This window comes from Myiozetetes cayanensis, unplaced genomic scaffold (assembly GCF_022539395.1).
Source record: "Myiozetetes cayanensis isolate MyiCay16 unplaced genomic scaffold, myiCay2020 scf22, whole genome shotgun sequence".
Classification (NCBI taxonomy): Eukaryota; Metazoa; Chordata; class Aves; order Passeriformes; family Tyrannidae; genus Myiozetetes; species Myiozetetes cayanensis.
This window is the reverse complement of record NW_026087434.1, coordinates 965,162-983,865: the sequence shown is the minus strand read 5'-3', so window position 1 is coordinate 983,865 and position 18,704 is coordinate 965,162. Positions and strand designations below refer to the sequence as shown.

At 59.1% G+C, this 18,704-nt stretch overlaps 1 protein-coding gene across 8 annotated transcripts in view; it reads right to left on the bottom strand.

The window, feature by feature from the left end:
- BAIAP2 (BAR/IMD domain containing adaptor protein 2) overlaps positions 1 to 18,704 on the bottom strand; it is a 40,874-nt gene that overhangs the window by 3,329 nt on the left and 18,841 nt on the right. Inside the window, exons 5-15 of one of the 8 annotated variants that reach the window (XM_050319486.1) lie at positions 18,482 to 18,553; positions 18,025 to 18,162; positions 8,297 to 8,449; positions 6,601 to 6,828; positions 5,779 to 5,980; positions 5,106 to 5,307; positions 4,950 to 5,018; positions 4,544 to 4,706; positions 4,220 to 4,318; positions 2,832 to 2,866; positions 454 to 501 (exon numbers count right to left, since the gene is read on the bottom strand). In XM_050319486.1, coding sequence (XP_050175443.1) covers positions 474 to 501; positions 2,832 to 2,866; positions 4,220 to 4,318; positions 4,544 to 4,706; positions 4,950 to 5,018; positions 5,106 to 5,307; positions 5,779 to 5,980; positions 6,601 to 6,828; positions 8,297 to 8,449; positions 18,025 to 18,162; positions 18,482 to 18,553 — 1,389 coding nt within the window. In that variant the 3' untranslated portion in view covers positions 454 to 473. Of the gene's footprint in view, positions 1 to 453; positions 502 to 1,131; positions 2,312 to 2,831; positions 2,867 to 4,219; positions 4,319 to 4,543; positions 4,707 to 4,949; positions 5,019 to 5,105; positions 5,308 to 5,778; positions 5,981 to 6,600; positions 6,829 to 8,296; positions 8,450 to 18,024; positions 18,163 to 18,481; positions 18,554 to 18,704 lie in introns of those variants that run through there. The other 7 variants (XM_050319484.1, XM_050319483.1, XM_050319488.1 and 4 more) reach the window with 7 other exon arrangements.

Sequence of the window (18,704 nt, the reverse complement as noted above, 5' to 3'; positions counted from 1 at the left end):
GTCGGCTCCCGGGGAAGCTCCTCCATCCCATCCCCGGGGCCAGGATGAGGAGGCTCCCAGGACAAGGAATCTCCTGGGACAAGTCTACAACAAAAAAAGCTGCTCAAAAAACTCGAGGTTAGTGTGGACGTTCCCTGCCCCGCTGGAGAGCGGGCTGGGGCTGGCGATGGGCACCAGAGACCTACAACCAAAGAGGCTGGTTACGGGCAGCGGGGGAAGCGCAGGAGCAGCTCAGCATCCCGGCAAGCGCAGCCACGGCAGCGGAGCGAGAGGCCGAGCAGATGCAGCGCGGTGAGACCCGGAGCTCCCGCCACCGGGCCGGGGACAAGCGGTGAGCGATGGAGGGGACGGGTGCAGGGGAAGCAGAGCGGAGGCACCGTCCCCGCGCAGCCCCGCGGCCTCACCCGCTGCCCAGCGCACCCAGGGCTCGGCCCCCCGACACCGTCAACTTACTAACTACGGGTAGGGGCACCTCAAAACCTGGCCACTTCAACATCGGGGCTGCAAGGGAAACAGAAGGCACGTTGGAGGACACCGGGACGCTTGACGGGAACAGAAGGTCGTGGTTAAGGAGAGACTTAAAAGGCTCCGAGCCGGCGGCCCCAGAGCCCGCTGGCCACCCCGCAGCAGCACGTCAGGCAGAGGAAACAGGAGGAAAAAGAAGAAAAAGGAGGAAAAGTCGTGTTTATTGAGTCGCTGGTGCTGCGAGGAGGGGAAGGAAGGGCACGGCCAGCCGGGAGCCACCTGGGGAGCGCAGGGGTCGGGCACGGCGGGGCTGCGGAAGGGAGGGGGGCTTCCTTCCCCCCGCGCCGGCCATCCCCGCTTTCCCAGCGCCGGGAAAGCGCAGCCGGAGCCTTGGCATGCGGGAGCAGCAGCAGCAGCATCACCCCCTCAGGTGCTCACAGAGGGAGGGACCCGGCTCTTAAACAGTTGTCGCTGCTCCCGCTCAGCGAAGCTGTTTAATTCAGCGGGGCCGAGCGCGCAGGGGCAGCAGCCGGAGCCCCCCACGGCCGCCCCGCGCCGAGGGATGGAGCAGGGAACAAAAACACGGCATGGGAATGTGCGGTGGGCGATGCAGGCGGTGAGGGCAGCACACAGGCACGGCAGCCGAAAAAGACACCGAGGCCCAGCTCAATGCAATAAATAAAACTTTTATTCAAACAATAACTCAGTACAGGGCACAATTCTCTCTGGCTTTTAAAAAAGTTTTTTCAGCACTTTACAATCTCCACACAGGCTTTGCTAGGCTGGGTTTGTGGGTTCCCCCCCTCCCCCCCACTCTCTGTCATTCAGTGTGAAATATCCTGTGTTAAAAATCTTTAGCAAAATTCGGACATCGATGCAGGAAGGGCTCGGAACAACGTGCCTGTAGGCGAGGAGATAACCCAAAAACTGGTCCGGGGGGAGTCTATTGCCAGCAATGTCCCAGTAAACAGGCAATGTCAGAGGTCTTAAAAATCACATCAGAAAAAAGCGTGAACAGCTTTGCAGTGGAGATGGCCACGGGCACTGGGAGGGCACTACGGCCGGGCGAGCGCGGGAGCGGGACCCCAGTGCCAGGTGGGGCACAGTGTGGGGGCTGCCTCGCCCAAGCCCGGTTCAGGGATGCGAGTGTGTCCTCGGACCCCCAGCCCTAACGTGAGGTAACAATACCTTGCTACAAAAAAATATATATATATATTTATAAAACAACCAGGAATAACCCTTCTGGGGGGTTCCCACGGCCGGCGGGACCCCAGCCCAGAAGCAGCCCTTTCCCCGGGGCAGGGGGTCTGTGCCATCCGCTTCTCCCAAAGCCACCGCGGTGGGATGGAAGCGGATCGGGCCGAGGGGGAGGCGCGGGGACGCTGCCCCCCCTCCGGGAACGGCATCCCGGGCGCGGGCATCCCGGATGCTCAGTAACAGTACGGACACCAGAGGCCATGCATATGTGTTCCAGTCTGGGAGTTTGGTCCAGGCTCGTGCGGGGCGGCCGGCGCGGCCCCGGGGGGACAGTGCATCGCTAACATCACACGGGAGGACAAAAACGGGTCCCACTAAGTGTCAGCTGTGCTCGGGCTGTGAGCACAGGCAGTTTCTGCTCCGAAAAGGCTTCAGAAACAAGGGCACTGTGAACACCAGGGAGGGGTGAGAAGCACCATGGTTTCCTTGAAGATCACAAGAGTTTCAAATCCAAAAGAAGTAGAGAAAGAGAAACGAAAGGGAAGGAAAGAAAAAAGGGGGGAAAAGAAGCAGAAAGCTCTTCCAAGCAGCAAGGGGCCGCCGCGAGCCCGGGTGTCCTCACACCGTTGATACCAAACTGCCACTGCCGCTGCGGAACAAAGCACAGAGATGCCAGAGTGGCCGGGACTGCCGGCGAGGCTGCACCGTGCCGGGAGCCCAACTCCCGCACGGCACCGCGGGGACCCCGCCACGGGACCCCGCCACGGACAGCTCCACCCCAGCCACAGCTGTGGCTTAACCCCCAGAGCGAGACGGGGCAGCACCGAGGCAGAGGGGATGGGGAAGGTGCCACAGAAAGACCCTGAGAGCGCACGCTCTCCACGGCCTCGTTATCCAGGGGCAGGCCCGGAGGACGTCAGGGAGACAGGACTCTCTGGAGGAGCACAAGGCTGGGGACACCAGGGCTGGCCCTGGGGCCTGCCCTCCCCGGGTCCCTCCACACTCACAGATGACACCTGCACTGTGTTCCCCACTGCTGGCCCCATCCCAGCCACTGCCAGTACCCGGGGAGCCCGCGCAGGGACCCTCATGGGGACACGGCCTCACAGCTTCACCCACAGCCAACACCAACAGTCTACAGGGAATGTGACAGGAAGGTGACATCTTACCTGCTGACGGACCTCGTCCCGTAGTCATCGAGACCCTGCAGAGAGGAGGGAGGAAGCACAGTGAGGGGGGATGTGGGCTATGCCTGTTCAGGTGCCACCGGAGGGTCACGAACAGACCAAAGTGCATCAGGACCCAGGGATGCCGGGGCCGAGAGCCGATGCATTTGGAGAGGAAAGGGAGATATGGAGATGGTTGGAGTGGGATTCAGACAGCAGGGAGTGAAGTTGCACCACTCTCTGCAGAATTTATCTGAACAGACACAGGAAAAAGACAGCTGGGAGAGCCCTGCTCTGCTCTGCCCTGCCCAGCCCTTCCGTGAAACTCAGCTCCATCTGCTTCCGAGATGCCAAACACTTGGAAAGGGACTGAACAAGTTTTAAGACACCAGTGAAATGTTCTGTGAAAAGAGGGTTTGTCTGTATTAACTCCCACCAGAAACCCACAGGGTTTTGGACCATTTTCTCCTTCAGCCGGTGCTGGACGGGTTTTGGGGAGGGACTGAAGGGAACTGAGCTTGGAGAACATCCCTTAAGGACATCCCTCCTGAATGAAGGCCTGCCATGGGATGACAGGAGCAGCTCTGCTCTCCATTACAAACACAGGATCACTGCAGGAAGGAGTGGGAGTCACTGACCATGCACCAGGGATCAGAGACCCACCTTCCCACTGTCCCAAGAATGCTCTCAGTCACAAAATCCAGTTCCAGCAGCAAATCTTGCTGGGAAAACCCAGTAAACAGCAAGAAGTGGGGCTTTGCTTCCACCCCACTCCCTGCAGAGAGGACCAGATCCCAGCTGGAGTACCCTGCTGAAGGGTCGGGTGCTGAGTGGCCACCTCTCCCCCTCCTCATCCTCTCCCCACCTGCTGGTATGTGATGCCAGTGTGGCTCATCCCACATGCTCATTTGGTGGGATAGCTCCACTACACCAGTGGCTCCTGGGTTAGGCTGATCCCATCTCCCTGTCCATCTTCCCTAGCTCGTTATCTGAGAAGCCTTGAGCTCTCTTTGGACACCTTCCAGAGCCCTGGCTGGGGTCTGCCCCAGCCCCACTGTGGGACTGTCACCGGCTTGAATTGGCATGTGCCAGAGAAAACGCTTCCAGCTGCCTGTGGGCAGCCTGTTTCTGGTGGGGGACTCCCATGGAGTCAGCAAGTGTTGTCCTTTGGGGGTTTACGGGGCCGTTTTGTGCCACTGCCCCCCGTGCCTTGCCCGTTCCCCCCCATCCGCAGCTCTCCTCTCCTGCTGCCTCCCTGCAGCCCTCGTCCCTTCTCCCCAGGAGAGCTGGGAGGCAGGAGCAGGGCCCCAGGCAAGGCACGTGGGTCACCAGGCAAAAAGCAGCCAAAGTGCCGTAAATCCCAAGGGAAACATTGCGTGCGTTGGACTTACAGCTGTCGACCTAGCGTAAGGCTTGTAGTGAGCGGAGGGTGCTTGGCAGAGGCCACTGGAATAGTCTTTAATTGCACACCCATAGGGCATTAGGTAGTCCTAAAACAACGAACAGAGGTTGGAGAGCCACCCTCCAGCACCCCCAGGCATCCGCACCACGCCGGGACCGGGAACGCGCTCCCACACATCCCATCCGTGCGGGACGGGGACGCTGCAGACCCCCAGCCACCACGGCCAGGGACCACGCCCAGGGATTCGCTCCAGCATCCCCCATCTCTAGAGGGCCCCCCCGGCGCGGGAGCAGCCCCGGCGGCGCAGGCTCACCTGGGAGAAGGCGGGCACGGCCACGCTGTACGGCCGCTGCTTGAAGGCGTTGCCGCCCTGTGCCGGGAAGCCCTGGGAGGCCATGCCGTAGTCAGGGGGCGGGATGGCGATGTCATCCTTGTCCAGCAGGTTGCCGGTGCTGCTGCTCTTCCCTTGCTGCAGGCTGGGGGGGATCCAGAGCAGAGGCATCAGCGCCAGCCCACGCCGTGCAGAGACCCCCAGGCCACTCGCCCACCCATGGCAGGCCCCCATGGCAAAATCCACCCTGAGCCAGCGACCACCTGACTGTGCTGGGAGTTACTTTTAACAAGTAATTCCTAAATAATTTTTAACCCTCACCCCAAGTCCACAAGGCCATCCTGGAAGAGGCACAGGGACGCCCTGGCACCCGGCACAATGCACCTACCTGGTGTGGACCCGCTCGCTGCCATCGTTGTCGAGGACCCGCGTGTAGGAGAAAGGAAACCAGCCCCTCCTGAAAGGCAAAGGCAGGGGTGACTCCAAAGGTTTATCCATGGAGGATCCAGACAAGGCTGCTCCCGAGGACACCCCCCACACTCACATTTTGGTTTTCTCGCTCTCTCCGTAGTGCCAGCCGTCCCGGGCCTCTGGGACCAGCAGTGTGATGAGGTCGCCCTCCTTGAAGCTCAGGAGGGTGCTGTTATCCCCGGCAGCGTGAGAGAAAATGGCCTGAACCCTCGTCCTGCCGTTCCTCTCGAGCCCGGCCGCCATGGAGCTGGAGCGTGGCAGTGTCTTGTTTTCAGCTGGAGGGGACAGAGACCAGTAAGTGCCCCAAGTCCTTGACCCCATGGCCATACCCAGGCACAGGACAGATCCCTATCCTTCTTTAATTCACCCCTTAATTCAGTGTGACTCACACCTAACCCCTGAACAAACAGGTTCAGACTCTTGGCATCGCCCACCAGCTGCAGCAAAGGGAGAAGCCTCCCTGTGCCAGATTCCACAAGATTTTCCTCCAGGAAATCCTGTGAATCGCCACAGCAGAGCCCAGCTCCATCACTTCCTAAAAGTGCCAGCTCAAGAGGGACAGGCAGCATTTGACACCAAGGGGATGCTGTCAGCCACTGCCCCATCACCACCAGCATCCCTGACAACCATCCCCGCCATGGCTGTAGGTGGTTCCTGCCAACCTCTCCCTGAGCACCAGCTGGCACAGCTGGCACAGCCAGACCCAGGCCCCCCAGCAGCCCCCTGAGGGGAGGACGGGGCCTAACCTGAGGCGTAGCTGTTTTTCGGTGGCACGTTTTTGCGAACTGGGAGTGTATTGGAGTAAGAGTCACTCAGCTGCTTCTGAGGCTGGGGAGGAGATAAAGATTTGGGCTGTGCTGGCTTCATCTCAGACCAGTGGTTGTACCCGTCGCTGTCCGAGCCGGAGACTCCGTTCATGACTGGCATGGCCTCCTGCGCCGACATGCGCTACGGAGAGAGGAGGGGAGGGGAACACAGGGAGTGTCTCCGTTAGGTATCCCAGCACAGCTCAGGGGACGGGGCAGATCAGAGCTTCAGCCTGTTTGCTTTAGCTCCCCACCCAAAACACACTGCTCAGTGGGAGCAGTGGGGTCATCTCCATGGTATTTTACTGCTCTGAGCTGCCTTGCGCCTCCTGAGCTCTACTGCTCGGCTCATGCCCCCACATCACAGGGCAGACCCTCTTCTGAAGGGTGCTGCATCCCAGGGGTCACTCCAGGGGCCTTCTCTCACAGTTGCTGGGGTACTTAGATTCAGTCCCAGCCTAACTGGGACCAGCCTGGCCAGGCAAGTCCAGCTCATGGGTTCCCCAAATCATCCCCAGGAGCCCCTGTCCCCCCAGAGCTCAGCAACCCCAGTGGGATGGGATGGGATGGGACAGGCTGCCCATCCCCACGCCAGGCTCCTTCCCACATCCCAGGATGGCACATGCACGGAGCTGCCCATCCCTGCGGATCAGTGACAGCCCATCCAAAGGCCACTTGCCGAGGACAGCGGTGACAGGCCCAGGCTCGTCCCTCCGGCTTTGCTCAGAAGGGCAGGACAGCTTCCACCATGGAGATACTTACTCCTACAAAAGGTGCCAGCTCCGGGGGGACAGGGAGAGGTTTGGCACCAGGGATGGGGTCAGAGATGATGAGGTTGGACTTGGATGTGGACAGAGGGCTGGGCATAATGGTGCCATTGCTGCTGGCAGCCATCTGCTGCATCAGCTGGATGGCGCGGTCCGGGATCTTGTTGGGATCCGAGCAGGATTGCTGCCACAGCGGCAGCTTCTGTGTCAGCATCTCCTTCCCCTGCAAGAGGAAAACAAGGGGTGAAGGCACAGCATGCGGAAAAACACTCCAGCTCTGTCCTGCTCCCTGGGCAGTTCCACATGGATCCACGGCTGAGCGGATCCGGGACTGATCAACAGCTCTGTGCGTGGCATGGGCCAGATAACACACAGGGACATCCTGCTCCCAGGCTCTGATGGCAGCTGAGCCAGGGAGGTGTCATGGAAAATGGGAAGGAGGGAAGGAAAAGGTAATGCATCTCTGTGGCTTATTCGGAGACATCCTGTGTGCAGCATCTGCAGGCTGCAGGGAGCTGGGCACGGCCCTGGGCTCTGTGTGGAACAGAGAAATAAAGTCTGTTGAAAGGCTTGGCAGGGCACAGGCCATGCTCCGTGCTGTGCCCACATCCCAAGGGATGAGCGGCATCTTTTGGGTGCTCAGCCCTGACAGCTTCCAGCTCCCCTCACTGCATCCAGACTCACTGCTCCCTGCCTGTGGCAGGACCAGCAGCCACCTGCTGCCATGCTCCAAGCCAAGGGGGGAAAGATGGAGCTAAACTTGCCCTTATTCTCCCAGGATGTACCAGCATCCCATCGTGTGACTCTGAGGAGAAAGATTCCAAAACCCCCTGGGGTCACTCTCCAACTACAGCAGAGGGTGACCTGACACTGCCTGACTTCACCTGGAGACAACTTGCTCCCCATGTATCAAAACCCCACTAAAGGGGGTAATTTCAAAGTCCCAGCACATTTCCCCAGTACATCCCATTAGCTCCAGCCTTGGCACAGCCTTGGGACCCTCCAGGAGCCACAGGCAACAGTGGGATGGAGTTTTTAACTGGACACCCACCATCCTCTGGACAAGCCACCTGCAAAGTCCCTCCAGCAACATCACCCTCCGTGTGCTGCTGCAGCAACAAGTTTTTGGCTCGTGCCTGCTGACCCCCGGCCCTGGGGGGATGTTTTTCCCTCCTGCACTACGCTCGCCGTGCCAAGCGTGGATCCTTCCCGCGGCGCAGCGCGAGGACGGCACTGACTAATCCCAACTCCCTCTCCTGCTCCCGGTGCCAAGCGTGGCAGTGACAGATGGCTGCTGTGAGCCACGGAGGGCGGTGCTGGGGAACAACCAGAACAGGAGCACGAGGCTGCAGGAGCAGCACTGGCGTTCCCAGCCCTCATCCGGATGGATTCTGCTCTGGGCCAATATGGGATGCTGCCGCTTCCCAGGCTGGCAGGCGGCAGCTCAAGACCTTGGTCCAGGCAGCCACGGGCAAGAGGGATGTGGGGCTGCCACAGGCAAGAGGGATTAGGAGCAGCTGTTCCTGCTGGGGCATCTTGCCTGTGGTTCACCTGCTGGTCCATCATTCCCCCTATCCCTTGAGCTGCAGGAGCTGCACCAGTTTTGGCTTTTGGAATATCAGGCTGTTCTACAGGCAGTAGCTTGAGATGGGAACGGGGCAGTCGGGACGGCTCCGGTGGGTGTGGCTCACCTTGGCGTGGTAGGTGATGGCACTCTTGGCCACCGCGCACTGCTTCTCCACCAGGAAGCAGAACCGTCTCCTCTCTTCCGTCAGAGCTGTCTTGTAGCCATCGGAGACGTAATTTTCCAGCTCCCCTTGCTTGTTGCTGATGGCTTCGATGTACTAGAACGGGGAGAGGAGCGGGGAGGGGGCTGCCGTCACTGCTGCCCACCGAGCACGGGGCAGGGGGTGCCGCAGCATCCGCGGAGAGGGGCCAGCGATGGGGGCAGCAGGCAGGGAGCCCCCCCAGCGCAGGACACGCACACGTGTGCCTGCACAGCCCCTCCAACCCGCCCTTACTCATCGGAGCCCCCCACGCAGAGGCGCTGACTCAGCTCGTGGGCTGCCGGGACGAGCCGTACCCGCGTGGCCGCCCGCTCACCAAACGGGCTCGGAGGCGCCCGCGGGGGCCGGGGGGGCTGCCCCGATGGCCCGGCCCTGGCAGCGGCCCCCGCAGCCCCCGGCTCGCCCCTGCCAGCGCACAAACAGCCGCGGCTCCGGGCCCAGGCTGAACGCCCCCAGCCCCTCCCCTGCTGCCTGTGCGGAATCCCTGCCTGCTGCCCATTGTCAGGTGGGCAGGGCTGTGCTGCTGGGAAGGGGGGGCTGCAGCGGGATGGCACGTGGACCCCTCCAACACACACAACCACCAGTGATGGTAAACCTACCATCAGTGCCTTCCGCCTGCATTTGCCAGTCAGCCACTGGGATGCAGGGACAGTGCCAGGGCAGTGCCACACGCTGGCACAGGACCCCCTGATGAGGACTGCCAGGGTGGTTGTTCCCAGCTGCCCACCCCAGGGCTGGAAGACGCTGTGGCCCTGCCAGTGCCAGCAGAGATTCCACAAATGCAGCAGCCAGAGGCTCCTCCGCTGGCTCCTGCTCTCCCTGTGTGCCGTGTGCCAGCACGGCTATGCCATGCCAAGCTTTGCCAGCGCTGGCACACGGGGCTAGGGGACACAGCTGCTTTGCCCTGGGAGATGGGAACATGCCACAGGGGACTGCAGAGCTCCACCAGCACCCCTGAGCACCACCAGCACATCCCTGAGCACAGGGCACATGAGGTGCCCCCAGCTCCCCAACCTGGCCACTTTCTCCTCTCTCCATCCCTTTGGATGCCCCCAGCTCCACTGCAAGGAGCTTCCCACCTGTGATGTGGCACCAGGAGAGCAGCATCTGTCACCCACCCATCGCTGCCCTGCCCTGTGACACCTCCTTGGCACCGGCTCTTCCCTGGGATGGCAGCACCAAGCTGGAAAGCCACAACCACCCCAGCTCAGGCAGGGCTGGACCTACTTCAGGCAGCTCAAGCTTCAAGACAGGAATTAAACTGGAAATTCAGGGCCCAAAGCAGCTTTGCTGCTTTCTTCACGGTTATCAGTTATTTTTAGCACGCTACAATATTTATCAGCAGACACATAAAATGGAGCAAACCAACAAAAGCAATGAGATTCAGTGACATCCCAGACTTCAAAGGGGTATTATTTCGGAGCTGGACCTGGTCCTGTTCCCACCCTGCTCTGAGCATCCCCCCAAGAGCAAAGCCTGTGCAGGGCTTGTGCCAGACCCAGCAGGTTTTAGGTCCCCCCACGTGCACCAACACAGGTGGGGGAAATGGGTTAAAAACGCAGTTTGCAACAAACAACCCTGTTTCCAGGAGAGTTCCTTCCCCCCCTCCCAGAATCAGAAAATCCAGTGCAAACGCCTGCAGTCAGGAACAGAAGTGAGGGGAACTGAGCTGATGCCACTGGGCACAGAAGAGAAAGTGGTGGAGGTTGTGGCATCACCCCCAAGCAGAGGTATGGAAAGCTGGTGGTATCTGGGCTGTGTTGGCACAGAGGAGCCGGGGCCGGCAGGACACGAGAGGGGGCGGCAGCAGCCCCGGACACGCCGGGGGTGGGAGCAGGTGGGAGGATGCGCTCGGGAAGGCATCGCTCCCGCAGTGGGCTTGGGACAGCAGCAGCCGCCTCCTCCCGGGTATTATTAGCCGGGAACAGCACAAGGACAGAGCCCAGAGGCGTCAGCACGGCAGTGGTGATGGGAGCCAGGGGGATGGATGCCCCCAGTGCCAGCCTGGAGAGCCCCCGGCTGCCCCAGGGTCTGGTGCCCCAGCTCCTCTATCGCAGCTCTGCCACACCCAGGATGGATCGAGTGCTGCTATCCCCACACACAACTCCCCAAAGAGTTTCTGTCCCAAGGGAAGCACCAGGACGATGCTCCCACTCCTGCAGGGCCCCACTTGTGAAAGGAAGCACAGCACAACCCTGAAATAGCAGGAGCATGGGAGTACACACAGACCCCGACCCCCCAGACTCATCCTCCTTAATTTACTAACTGGGCCATCGAGAACGAGCAGGTGAGGACTGAAATGAGTCCAGCTCCAGCTAATTTGGTTCAGCAGCACAAGGCCCATCCCACCACCATTCCCTGGAGGAACACCATCCCCAGGTCAGCCACTGCCATGCCCTGGCACAGCAGGCAGGCACAGCTCCAGCCCAAACACACCACAGCACAGGGAGAAACCCTTATCTTAGCAACGTGAGAGCTTCAGTTCTAACCATGATTTAAATATGCAGGTACAAGCCTTATTTACATCCCTGCTTGCAGGCTGGTTTTGCAAGGATCCTGCTAATTCCTCAGCTGAGGAAAGGCTTGTCTCAACAGCTCAGCCAGTCGGAACACGCCGCTTTGCGAGCACAGAGCCCACGCTCTAAACTTAGTACTCAGAGCTTTATATACTTTATGTAAATATGCTCCATGTGCCATTGATTTATCCACAGCCTCGATTTTACACGTTATTCCATTACAAAATGGCGAGCAACGCTCCTTGTTCACGAGGGGCTTTTCAGTTTGGGTTTGCTCGAAATGACAGGGAGCTTTCAGATAATGCCTAGAAAGGCAAATTTAAATAAAAACCCTGTTAGAGGTGCCAGATGCACAGGGGAAAAAGTCACACACAAAGCACAGTGTAAAAACCACAGGACTGTACTCCAAGGAGAGGCTCTGGCTTAACCAGGAGCTTCAGGCTTCACCTGCAGCCAGGTGCCCACCAGGACTCAGGGCTGCTACTCATGTCTCCACTCCCCAGGAACGGGGGGGAACCTGCAGCCACCCCACATTTTGAGCCCCAGCCAAACACCTTTCTCAGCTTGGCACAAACTGATACTCCAAGTAAGGGTTGGGGGAAGGTTCTTCACCCCAGCCTTGGTGCACTCAGGCTCTGCAGCAGCCTTTCCAAGGCTCCCCACCAAGCACCACTCGAGCGCTGCATTGTAAATTGAGACCTTGATTTAGGTTGTCAGCTTCAAATTCACATTTTAAGCATCATCTAAATAAAATTCCCAATTTAAAGAAGGAAAAAACCCCAATTTATGACCCGAGCAGGCAGAGAACCAGCCACAGCAGTGGTCATGGCTGTGCCCAAGGCCAGAGCAAACACTGGAGCCACCCAACAGCCCCAGAAAATCTTTTCTGGGTTTCTAGGTTGGAGAGGCCTCAAATAACTCCCCCGTCCCCCCCCGCCTCCCGCATCCACTTCCAATTCACGGGAGCCGCTGACCTAATTAGCAATGTCAGCACGTGGCGGTGCCGGGCAGAGGCTCTGGCACAAGATGCTGCCCGACACAGGTCCGGCAGAGCCAGGGCCCCTGCCTGGTGCTGGGGTGGAGCCCCAGCCGTGGGGGCTCAGCCAGGGACCCCCACAGTGCCCCCACACACGAGCAATGCTTGACCACCCTGGGCAACCTCCGTCCTGCAGCCCCACCGAGTCACCCCAGGGTCAGACAGAGAATCAGGAACACCAGGAGGTGGGAAGGAAAGGAGCTGCTGCCAAGGCCCAGCTCGAGCGGCCGCCGTGGGCCCCGGCACAGACAGGCAGGGCACACACAGCCCTGCCGTGCTGCTGACACCTTCCCAGCACCACAGCGACAGATCCAGGGGTGTGAAGATCAAAGAGCAGCTGGGAAATGTCAAGACCCGAGCTGCTTTCAAGCACACGCTGCTGTCAGAGCAGGTAGAGCAGCACCATCATCACGGCGCTCCCGCCGAGCCTTTGATAACCACATCCCGGCTAGGGAAATGAGTTCAAACTGTTCCATCCCAGCCTGGAACGGGCAAACTGGCTGGGAATATGAGCCCAGGGCAACGCTGAGCCCCACCACGGCAATCATCACTGCAGACCCTTCTTGGTGATCGGATGCATCCGGCACTAATCAGGCTGAGAGAAGGACTGGGCCCAGGAACAAGCAGGAAGAAGCTGCCTTGGGGTCACCAGCACACCACAGTTTGGGCTGCCAGGGCACCACAGTGCTGAGTTTTGAGGCCAGAAAGCCAAGAGGAACACATGGTGGGTGTGCTTCTGTCCTGCACCAAGAGGGATGCAGAGCAGGAAGGGACTGTGCCACCGCACCAGCTCCAGCTGGTGATCCCCAGGAGGGATTGCTCAGGACCAGTGGCACAGAGCAGTGGAAAAAGACAAAGAAAAGGTCAGGGAAGCAAGAGGACTCTGAGCCGTGCTGGATCAATGCAGCAGGCTGAAATACCTGGAAGGAGTAAACACGGAGAGAAGGGAGGATTTATTTAGGGAACCACGAGGGAGAATAGCTAGAAAGTAATGGGATAAAATAAAAAAGAAGTTAGGCTGATTAGCAGGGCAAGAGCATCTGAGCTGGGGAACGGTCTCAAGGCAAACGAGCTGAAACCCTACCATGGCATAGAGCCAAGTGAGGAGAACAAGCAGCCAGGGATGCTCAGCCCTGACAGCTTTCCCTCATTCCCAGAAACCACTCCTTGCAGGGAAGCTGGCAGACCCCCCAGAGCCACAGGACCCTCCCCTCAGAACCACATGGGCACCCTGGAGCCCTGCACCTTTCCCAGGGAGAGGACAACCTCCTCCTGCCCTGCCCAGGCACTGACATCTCCCTGCACTGCCCCTGACGTGCTGCCCAGCAGCCTCCCCGCTCCAGCCAGAGCCTGTGCCGGCCGCTGGGACACGGCTGCTGATGGTTATCCAAGGTGATGGACAACGCAGAGTGGATCCTGGGGAGCCAACCCCAAGAGTCCCTGTGCTCCAAGGACACCAGCCTGCCTTCCTCCCCCAGAAGGGCTGTCTCCCCTCGTTACGCTCCCTGTCTCCCCTCGTTACGGTCCCTGTCTCGCACATCTGCTCGCTGGGCACATCCCTTCCCCGCTCCCGCTCAGCACCAGCCACACACACATGTGACATTACATAAAACTCAGAGAGCAAAGCAGCAGGGAAGCACTGGCTCCAGCCAGCTCTGCGGGGGCTTCACCAACAGCTGTTTCAAATGTTCCCTCAGTACGGGGACACCCCGGAGCAGCAGCTCAGTGCACAGGGTTTGGTACCAAAATGCTCATCAGACACAGCCCTGAGCTGCACAGGCACTTCCAGGGAACACTTCCAGGGATGGGGCAGCCACAGCTTCTCTGGGCAACCTGTGCCAGGGCCTCCCCACCCTCACAGGGAAGAATGTCTCCCCAATATCCCATCTAACCCTGCCCTCTGGCAGTGGGAAGCCATTGCCCCTTGTCCTGGCACTCCATGCCTTGTCCCCAAGTCCCTCTCCAGCTCTCTTGGAGCCCCTTTAGGCACTGGAAGGGGCTCTGAGGTTTGCTCAGAGTCTTCTCTTCTCTTGCTGGGTTTGGGCACACATCCTCCCTCAGCCTAAATCCTAATCCAACCTGGAGAGAATCACCTGGACCGCTGAGCTTTCAGAGTCCTTCTCTATCTGACTTTCACATAAACCTCGTAACCTGGTTTGTGCAAACTTTGTGTCAGTTAGAGCTTCCTGACCTACACCTAAAATTACTTCTCCTGATGGGAATATCCAAATGAGGTTTCAATGACAGAAGTTTAAAAATCCCCCCAGGTTATTTGGTACAGTGGTATTTAATGCTTAAAATATTCCCACAGGAGCAAGGACAGGTGTGGGCAAAAGAGAGATCAGGGCAGAGGCTGAGCTCAGCCCCCACAGCCCACCCAGGGTCACTCACTGTCACTCAGGTCAGGTACAGCTTTTCACCACAAACACCCAGCCTCAGCTTTGCTGTTTAGGCCGCTTTGTCTCAGGACGGTGCAGAAATCCAATTGCTCACAGCACTAATAAGATTTGATAAATAATTTGAGGCAACATAACTTCATTGCTGAGCTGCTGATTCAATCCAGGTCCCAAACCCATCATGACCTTGATTTCATGGCTTGATCACAACCAGCCTTTAATGAAATTACAGCACTTGAGCTTCCTCGGTGATTGTTTAATCTTAATATTGTTTTCATTCTTCTTCATCAAAGACGTGAAGTGAATGGGATTGGTTTGTTCTCCCGGTTTTCAGCACAGGTCAGAGCCCCAGCTCAGTCACTCCTCGAGGAAGATGAGCCATGCAAGGCAGGCGGCTGTCTCAGCCCTCAGCCCTCGTGCAGAGCAGCAGCTCGGGACTGATTCATAAGGAACAAAAGCCTGGCTTAATGCAACGTTCAGCAGCAGCAACCCCCAACCACAGCATCGCCCCGACCCTGAGAGGCAGGGCTGGGGAGCTGCAGAATCACTCCTGCAGCCTAATGGCACTGGGAGCTGCTTCAGAGCTACGTGAGCTGTCTGCACTGCAAACCACGAGGTGTTTTAACTGCTCAGCCATTTAATGCTGCAACCCTCGCCCTCACCTATGAAACTCCACAAAACCAGCACAAGAGAGTGGCTGGATGATGTGGGACGTGCAGGCAAGGCTGGATCAGTTCTCCCCATGCAAGGAGGGGCTGATGCAGCTCAGGAGAAGCCTCCTGCAAGAGGGCTGTTTTACTTGGCTCTCTGATTGATCCAGCAGAATGTGGAGCCAGAGCCACACTGGTGTCCCAGCCCAGACAAGGACACCCTCTGCCACTCAGCAAAGTAGAGCCTGGATGGCCCCAAATCTCCTCTCACCTTGAGGGATGTTACATAAACCAGGTCCTGGAGCTCCCTGCAGGACAGCACTGCCACTGCTGCTCCCCCCACACGTGTCCCACCCACCCGTCTCGCTGCCAGGCGATGACAGGATGTGGTCACTCAACAAGTGGTGAAGAGGCAGAAAGGAGCAATTCTGCTTCCCAGAGCATTAAATATGAAGAAAGATGATGACAGAGCATCAGACTCCTGGCTGCTGGAGCAGCTTACGTGCATGAGTCCTCAGAAGAGCGAGATGTTGTTGCTGTATTGAAGGAGGTGACTGATGCAGCTACCGGGACGTTTCCATCAACAGCAGCTTCCCCCACGACGAGACAAGTGACCAGCCCCAGCCCATCAGGAGAGCTCCATCCAGCCGTGGCTGAGCCGTCTGCGGTCCCCAGGCACCAGCCTGGTGCAGCCATCAGCATCCCAAAAGCGTCACGAGGTGCCTCCAGCAGCTTTGAGGACGACACTGGGGGTTTGGCAAGTGGCCACAGGAGTGGCTTCGGGCCAGCCCAACAGACTGAGCACCACGCAGAGGGGGAGCTGCCTGGGGCTCTGCTTTAACCAGGCTGAGAAAGACTTTTGTGGAGCAAAGCCCCACAAAGCTTTGCAGATGCTCCTGATCCACTCAGAGCCCAGTTCTAACTCCACAAAGCCCCACACAAGGCTCCCTCCTCAGGCCAGTGCCCACTGGACCCCCCTTGCTGCAATCCCTCTGCTCTCTGATGCCCAGGCAAGGGTAAGAGCAGCATCAAGGGTGGCCCGAAACACTCTCCTTTTCTGTTAAGGAAACACCAGCTCTGCAGGCAGTGGAGAGCAGAGGGGGACTGCCCTCTTGGCTGAATCCAGCAATTTTAACTTTGTATTTTGATCTAAAGGAAAGCAAACTCCCACTGTGCACAGCTGGGCAGTCACAAAATCACAGAATATTCTGAGCTGGAAGGGTCTCATAGCTCTCTAAGCTCAAAAGCCATCATAAGGCTTTTTCAGAGATAAGCGCTTCCTAAACACTTACTGCTGGAAGATTAAAGGGAATGAGTGCCTGATCCTGTTTCCCTGCCCAAAGAGCTGTGCTAACAGGACTATCCCATCCCTGCCACATCACAGCGGGAGGCTCAGCCCACCCTCCTCTCCCAGCTGCAGACAGCCCAGCCTGTGATGGATTCCCTCCTCCTCCAGGTGTGGGATGGGGATCCCTGCCCGTGGCTGCCTGGGGGGTTTGGCAGCAGAGGGCTGGCTCTGGCAGTGCTTCTGCTCTGTTGTCCCCATCAGCAAGTGAAGGGGAACAGAGGTTTGATCCCCATGTCCCCCACGCTGAGCTCGGTGCCTGACAGGGCTTTTCTCGCTCAGCAGGAATTTCGGAGCCAGGGCTTGTGGGGACGCCACGCTCAGAAGTGGTTTGAACTGCTCAGCTCTGGAGAACACACCAGCCCCCCCTCAGCGGGCTGGACACAGAGCTGTGCTGTGCCAGCACCTTCCAGCCCCACTGCGGCACCCTCCGGCCCCACTGTGGCACCCTCCAGTGCTGTGGCTCCACACAGGACCCACACCCCAAGCAACGACAGCAGGGATGTTTCCCTCCTCCAGTACTTGTACTGATTCACACCACCATTTCCCAAATTTCAGTCCAATTAGGAATGTCACTTTCCCAGCACAGCCCTCCCCGTAACGCTCTGCTGGTGACTAAACGCCACTAAACGACGTTAAATTCACCCCCACGAGCAAAGCGCCACTGATGTTCAGACCCCCTTCAGCACACAGGGATCACTGACACGTTACTGCCCGTGGCACCTGGAGAAACAGACCCTGGTCCCAACACAACACACAACACTCCCACGCCTCGAGACGACACTCGGCAATTCCTGGATTCAGGCTTCACTTTCCCCTTTCCAAGCACTTCTCGTGCTGCCATCATGCACGGCCTCAACTCCCAGCAGCACCTGGCTGTCAGCCAGGGCATGTTGGTGCATCAATTATCCCACAGAGTTTGCCAGGACCAGCCGTGCTCCGGGCAAAGCTCAAAGCGAAGGTTGCGGAGCGCAGGCGACGCGAACTCCCGCTGCGAATCCATCAGTCCCTCGGCACGTGCTGGCACTGCCAGGACGCGCCTTGGATGCTCCTCAGCGAGACCCCAGACCCGACTCCCCCTCTGCAGGAAACCCCAGCACCTCACCCCGCAGCACAGCCCCCGGCAGGTGCCGTGAGGGACCCCAGCCCCCCGAGGAGGTGGGCGCGGGAGCCCACGCGCCGTCACACCGCGGTGATTCACCGCGGCCGCCCCCGCCCCGCGGCCGCCCCCGCCGCAGGGAAGGGGCACCCGGCACGGCAGACACGCGAGCAGAACACCGCCCAGAGGACGATGGCTCGGCCACAACAGAAATTGATGACCTCCTGGGTTCCATTCATGAAGCAGAAAGGGAAGGAGCCCCGGGAGCAGTGGGTTGGGCAGGGTTGGGCCTCGGCGCGTGCCCGGCACATCTGCTGAGCTTGCAGCCCCCACTCTGCACCATGGTGGCCATGAGAACAGCCTGTTCCACCGCTGGCTGCCACCCCCTCCCTCTCCACACCTCCCACGCCCCACCAGAACCCCGAATTCTGCTGGGCCCTTCCTCTAAAGAGAGCAGCACGTCCTTATCTGAGCGCTCGCGAGAGCTCGGCCACCTCCACCGTGCAGCGCCAAGGACCTGCTGCCAGCCCAGGGACAGCGCTTGTGTCCCCCCACCCGAGATCCTCATATCCCCCTGCCCAGGGTCCTACCTGCAGCTCCTTGTCTGAGTACTTCTGGGGGTTCTTGCTGCCTTGGCTCTTCTTCCGAAGTTTCTTCAGCTCTGCCTGGCACTTGTCGAGTGAGTCCCCCTTGCTCCTCTGCTCTGTCTGGTATTTTTTCAGTGCAGCCTGGACATGACAAGAGAAAGCTCTGAGCCTCAGTCACAGCTCCTGCTGCCAAGGGGTGACAGAAACAAGCAGAGACCCCCCCCCATCCCAAAAAGTGGGATCCCCATGGCCCAGAGAGCAAACAAGGGCTGCAACAGCCTGACACTGGGGACAACACTGTTCTGTGCATGGTGAAATGTGCGACCCTGGGGACCCTTCTGTAAACAGGGGCAGGAGCTGTGGCAGGGGACAACATCCCTGAGCTGGGAGTGGGTGACAGGGGAGATGTGGGGGCACCCGAGCCAAGGGTGGTGCTGCCGGACACGCGCCCGTAACTCACACTCAGGTACCGGGAGTCCAGCTCCACCTTCTGCTCCAGCTGTGTCAGGAGCTCGTTGTGGAAGGACTTGAGCTGTAGGGAGGAAGAAAACACACGGTTCTTGGGGAGGGCTGGCAAAGTGTGGGGGCCTGGGGGCACCAGATGGCAGTGGGGATGGCAGGTGAGCAGGGCAGCACAGACAGAGCATAGGCTGATGGCAGCGAGGGACACACACTCAGAGGGG